Below are 6,028 nucleotides of genomic sequence, written 5' to 3'. Positions count from 1 at the left end.
GAACTAAAGGAGGAGGTTCGGTGCACCCTCTACTGGATGTCCCGGGCCCAGCGGCTGCAAGGTGTGAACCAGCTGGTGGAGGAGGCTGGGAAGTGGAGCTCCCATGGGTGGCAAAATCCGTGGTCCCTTCCCACAGCAGGCCTTGGAGCTGGTCCCCCCTCTGCAGGGGAGACTGGGGGGATTCCTCTTGTGAAACCCCATCTCCATCCCCTCAGTAAAGCATCCTCCCCGACACCTTCCCATGTGCTTTTTCCCTAGATAACTGGGCTTTCCTCTATGCCCAGCGCCTGGCCCTCAAACAGGAGCTGCCACTACATGTCTGCTTCTGTCTGGTGCCGAAATTCCTGGAGGCCACCATCCGCCACTATGGTTTCATGCTAAGGGGTCTGCAGGAAGTGGCTGAGGTATGACCACTGCAGGGATGCCCTTGCTGAGTGGGACAGGGCTCCTGGGGAAGGTGGGAGACAGACCTATCCAGTGGATGGTGGTGGGATGGGGTCTGCAGAGGCATGACCCGTAGCCTTTTCCCCCTCACTGCAGGAGTGTGCAGAGCTGAACATTGCCTTCCATTTGCTGAGGGGCTACGCCAAGGACGTGCTGCCCGCATTTGTGGTGGAGCATGGTGTTGGTGGGGTGGTGACGGACTTCAGCCCTCTCCGCCTCCCCCGGCAGTGGGTGCAGGACGTCAGGGAGCGGTTGCCAGAGGATGTGCCATTTGCACAGGTGGGTGTCTGCACTCTGTGAGGGGAAAACTGGCTGGAGAAACATGGGAGAAACTTGTCTCCTGCATTCCGTGCCTGCAGAGGTGCGCTGGAGTGATCTGAGCAGGGAGTGTGTGTGTTGTGTCATCGGGACCATTTGCTTCTCCTGTTCACACCCTCCTCCACGGCTTTGCTTCTCAGGTTGATGCTCACAACATTGTGCCCTGCTGGGTTGCCTCCACCAAACAGGAGTACAGCGCCTGGAACATCCGGGGAAAGATCCATGCTCAGCTCCCTGAATTCCTCACCGAGTTCCCCCCTGTTGTTCGTCACCCGTATCCGCCCTCCTGCCCAGCAGAGGTACCAGCATCGGACACTTCCACACCCAAGACCAGTCCTAGAGGGTTTTACAGCTGCTTTGTGATCTTGCGGGGGATGGCAGGGGATGGGGACAGTGACCTGTCTGAAGCTGTGGGCAGGTGGTGTGGAAATGGCAATGCCCTGGGGGAGGTTGGTTCCTATCTCATTCATTCAGTGCAGGTCTAGTTAAGAGGAGAAGGCTGGCATGAACTTGGGACTTGCTGGCTGGGGACACCCAGGGGACACAATACTCAAGGCAGCCCTGGCTGAAGAGCAACTGTAAATGCACTCATGCTTCTTGGTCACCGCCCAGCCCATTGCTTGGGAGGCCTGTTATTCCAGCTTGGAGGTGGACCGTACGGTGAAGGAGGTGGAGTGGGCAACCCCTGGCACGGCTGCGGGGCTGGCTGTGCTGCAGTCCTTCATCGCAGAGCGGCTGAAATCCTTTGTCTTCCACCGCAATGATCCCAACAAGGCAGCGCTCAGCAACCTGTCGCCATGGTTCCACTTTGGTGAGCGTCCCAGGCTTCACAGTCAGCAGCAGGGCTGAGCATGGTGGCAGCCTGACTTCCTCCCTCCCTGTGTACCCAGGCCAGGTTTCCACCCAACGAGCCATCCTGGAGGTGCAGAAGCACCGGCACAAGTACAAGGAGTCAGTAGATGCGTTTGTGGAGGAGGCTGTGGTGCGGCGGGAGCTGGCTGAGAACTTTTGCTACTACAATGAAAACTATGACAGCGTTCAAGGTAGCATCCTGGTTTGGGTGGGCAACACTGGGGTGGGGCTGGTACCCAGTGGTCACCCCAACTTGGCAGTCCTGACACGGACTTGGAGAGGGGCTGTGGAGGCACTAATGTGCTGTCATTTGGTACCTTCTGAAGGTAGGACAGGAGCTGGTGAATGCCCTCTTCAAGGTTGATGTCTCCTGGGCATAGTGCTCTTCAGTAGTCCAATTTTCCATCCCTTCCCCAGGGCTGTACAGGAGCTGGTTGTTCATCATTGCTCCTCATCTCTCTCTCACAGGAGCCTATGCATGGGCACAAACCACCCTGAAGCTCCATGCCAAAGACAAGAGGCCTTTTCTCTACAAGCTGCAGGAGCTAGAGCAGGGGACCACGCATGACCCGCTCTGGAACGCTGCCCAGGTACTGCCCTGCATCTCCCCCACATAATGCCGAGTCTTTTCCTGAGGGGCAGAGGCAAGGTGGCACAGACTGACCCATCAGTCTGTCCCTTTCCCCCAGCTCCAAATGGTCCAGGAGGGCAAGATGCATGGCTTCCTGCGGATGTACTGGGCCAAGAAGATCCTGGAGTGGACCCACTCCCCCGAGGAGGCCCTGCAGTTTGCCATCTACCTCAACGACCGCTACGAGCTGGATGGGAGAGACCCCAATGGATATGTAGGCAAGCTGCAGGACAGGGGCACAGCAAGTGGGTGGGTCTGATCTCTGATGGCCAAGGGCTGTGGCGGGGGGGAGGCTCTCTGCAGGCTACCCAGCCCATCCTGCTTTGCACCCTCATTCCACTGCTCTCCACATGCCTCCAAGCAGGGGGCATGCTGATGCTCCGTCTCCACCCCCTGCAGGCTGCCTCTGGTCCATCTGCGGCATACATGACCACGGCTGGACAGAGCGGGCTGTCTTCGGGAAGATCCGCTACATGAACTACGCTGGCTGCAAGCGCAAGTTCGATGTGCGGCAGTTCGAGCATCGCTATGCCCCCTGTGCGCTCTCCCAGTGACGGGCACAGCAGCCTCCACACTGCTCGTGCCCCTCTGCACTGGGGGCAGCCGTGCCTGGGCCAAGGTATGAGCTCACACCTTACACCCAGCCTGGGATTGCCACAGGGGGCTGTTGGAGGGCTCACTATGTTAGCAGCAAGCCCCGGGGTTTTGCAGGTCACTCACCCCCTGCTCGAGCTGCTGCACTGGCGCTGTCCAGGGCCCTGATGCTGCCACATCCTCAGTGTGCCTGTGCCTGCCCAAAACCTCTTCTACAACCACTGTGCTTGGGAGTAAGGCCAAGTTGCTGTTGCTGCTGCTAGCCACAGCTTAGATTTAGGCTGAGCGGTGCTTTTCTGGGGAAAAGCTCCTAGAAAGTGGCTCCTCCTGCTGTGCTGCCACAGGGAAGCCTTACTTTGCTCCATGGGGAGCCACCGCTGTGCTTGCACACACATCCTTCAACAATTGTTTTAAAGTTAACAGTTTGTGTCTATGGTGTTTACATGGTGATGCACAACACTGCTACAAGAGATATGGATGCAACAGGGATGGGACAGCCACGGCCATGCCCCTGAGCCCCAATGCCCACAGCAAAGGCAAGCCCAGGGAGGGACAGGCATTACAGGGACCCCCTTACTCAGTGTTTTGTACCACCTCCCCGAGTCCAGTGGGCAGTTTGCAAGGGGAGGCCACAAACCACGTGGATTAGTCCCAGTGCCATCTGGCAATGCATCACCAGTTGCACAAGTTGTCTTCCCTCTGCCCCCTCTCTCCCTGCCCTAGGGGCCAACAGGCACTGCAGCACTGACCCCAGGGGTGATAAATACTGCTACAACAGCTGAAATGATGCCACAACACAACCAGGCCCCTCATTAACTTAGTTTATTAGGGACGGCATTTTCGTTGCCACTCTGTGCAATAGTTCCACGGGGAGGGCTCCAGGTAATGGCCAGAGCATTCCCTTGCTCTCTTACAAAGAGCTCACTGCCTTGGCCAGTTCCAGTGTTCCTTGTAGTGGTTAGCGCTGGGCACAACCCTGCCCTGGAGCCCTCCAACGGGCTTGCAAGTCCCACTGCTCCCAAAGTTGACAGTGGAGGGTAGAAACCACAAATAATCCAAAATCCCTTCCCTCTTCTTAAAATGTACTCAGTGCTTCTAGAAGGGGACGTGGGCAGCCTCTCAGCTGCTGTCCCATGACATTAAAGTGCTTCAGACAAAGCAGGGTCGATGGAGGTGTGCTGCTAAGGCAGGTCCAGGGAAGGGGGTGCCAGCTCCAGGCAGCAGTGGGAGGGCTTGGCTTGCTGCTGGGGACAGGCAAAGCAAAGGTGGACCAGCACGTGGCAGCCCCAGGGCTTGCAGAGACAGAGAGTGAGTGGGGCAGCAGCAGCTCCCCTGCCAAAAAACAGCAGAAGCAAGACAGGAGGCAGCAAAAACTCCAGGGAGTGCGTGGGGAGCTGAAGCCCTTTTCCCAGCTAGACCTGGCTTTGTCAGGATGCTGCGAGCAGGGGAGATATGCTGCTGCGCAGCAAGGCTCGCAGCCACAACTCCTTCACAAAGGCCTGCATTCACCACTCCTGGTCCCAGCCTCTCTCTCTGACCCTGCCACCCCTGCAGGGACAGCCCCTGAGGAGTCACATCCCAGCCTCAAGCCAGAGCTTGTGCTGCAAAAGCTATTGCCCCTAGATGCCTTCCACCAGTGTATTGCTCCCCAGTTCTTCAACACCCTTCTTGCACATACACAGGTCACACCATCCTTCTGAACACCCCACTGTCACCCCACATCCCACCCACGCCAAGGTGGTGCTGGACACTCACCCATGCCATGTAAAGCATCCCCCTGCAATGCAGGCACCTCCTCAGCTGACTGCTAGCCCCAGAGCATCTTGTACTGCTGGGTCCAACCCTGCGGAGCTGTTGGTTGCAGCAGACAGCTCTGCAGCAGCAAGGGACCAGCCCTTTTGCAGCACCCCAGTGCCAAACCCTCTCCCCCGTGCATCCCACATTGCAAGCAGACTGCCTGACAACCCCACTGCACTGCAGCTGGGAAGCCTCAAGGCTTTGCCTGGCTCAGGGACACCTCTCCCAAGGGGAACAGGAGATCTGCTGTGAGAGGGGACTTACTTTGGCAAAAACCAGCCCCCTCCAGGGGTGAGGAACCAGAAGCAGGACAGCCCTGGAAGTTTTATACCAGTGAGTCCCAAGCAGATCACATGTTCCCTAAAGAGGGATTTCAAGCAGCACCTCCCTGGGGGTAACACACAGTTAAAAACAGAAACAACCACATTAAAAAGATAAAACCAAATCCACCAGATTAAAAACCAAAAACCCAAACTAAAAGAACAAACTGAGACAGGGGTTCAGGGGATGTGGCTGGAGGGCTGAGCCTTCACTCACATCCCAACAGAAGGCAGCTGCACACAAGGCAGGTCCTGGTGCCATCAGAGTGAGGTCCCATGTCACCCCTAGAGAAGGACATGCCCCCCAGGAGGACAGACAGGCAGAATGAGGAAGTGGGGCTTACTGCATTCTCCAGCCATGGGGATCTGCCTCTACAAAAGCCTGGCAGCACCAGTGCCCTAGTGCAGCTGCTCCAGGAGCAATGCCCCGCTACAGCACAGGCTGTAGGTGGAGGGCAGGGAAAGCAGCTCAGCACAGACAGCACAAAGAGGCAAGGCAGGAATCTGGCATTTTCACCACTGCCATATCCTCTGCTCCGATCCTGGAGCGAAAGCAACTGCTCTCTGGCAGTGTCGCAAGACAGATTTGAGGAAGGCAGCTGTTGTATGTACAACCAACCCCAAATCCCCACTGCCCCTCCATAAACAACCCCCAGCAGCAAGACACAGGATTGGAGGACTTGGAAAGCTGATTCCCCCCTTCAAGGAGCAAATGTAGCCAGAGATTCCTAATATACAGTTGATGAGCAGAAAGTGCTGACCCCTCAGGGACCCTGTTGGGGAGCAGGGCACAGGGACTGGCAGCACAGCCCTGCCTGGTCCAGCATGAATAACTCCTCAGAAAAGGCCCCTGTTCTGCCTGCAGCACAGGCACCATTTGAATTTCCCCAAGCAAAGTCATTAGGGAGTGTGAGCAGAACCTGGAGCAGACCTGGATGATGGAAGATGTCCCTTCCCCAGCCCATCACTACTGCATATGAGAAAACCAGATGCCTTTGAGATAGTGCTCCAGCCTCCTGACAGTCCTCCTCATCACCAGTCTGTGTGGCTCAGTCTCTGGTCATGAAGGCCA

The 6,028-nt window shown here is 57.0% G+C and overlaps 1 protein-coding gene across 1 annotated transcript in view; it reads left to right on the top strand.

The window, feature by feature from the left end:
- Window positions 1–2,799, top strand: part of LOC104406433 (deoxyribodipyrimidine photo-lyase-like) — a 3,378-nt gene extending 579 nt beyond the window's left edge. Inside the window, exons 3-11 of the mRNA XM_010015406.1 lie at window positions 1–61; window positions 259–404; window positions 541–723; window positions 903–1,061; window positions 1,375–1,573; window positions 1,653–1,805; window positions 2,083–2,204; window positions 2,304–2,463; window positions 2,645–2,799. Coding sequence (XP_010013708.1) covers window positions 1–61; window positions 259–404; window positions 541–723; window positions 903–1,061; window positions 1,375–1,573; window positions 1,653–1,805; window positions 2,083–2,204; window positions 2,304–2,463; window positions 2,645–2,799 — 1,338 coding nt within the window. The remainder of the gene's footprint in view (window positions 62–258; window positions 405–540; window positions 724–902; window positions 1,062–1,374; window positions 1,574–1,652; window positions 1,806–2,082; window positions 2,205–2,303; window positions 2,464–2,644) is intronic.
- The last annotated feature ends 3,229 nt before the right edge of the window (window positions 2,800–6,028 follow it).

The sequence above is a fragment of the Nestor notabilis genome, unplaced genomic scaffold (genome assembly GCF_000696875.1).
Source record: "Nestor notabilis isolate BGI_N333 unplaced genomic scaffold, ASM69687v1 scaffold9720, whole genome shotgun sequence".
Classification (NCBI taxonomy): domain Eukaryota; kingdom Metazoa; phylum Chordata; class Aves; order Psittaciformes; family Psittacidae; genus Nestor; species Nestor notabilis.
This window is presented reverse-complemented; position numbering and strand designations above follow the sequence as displayed.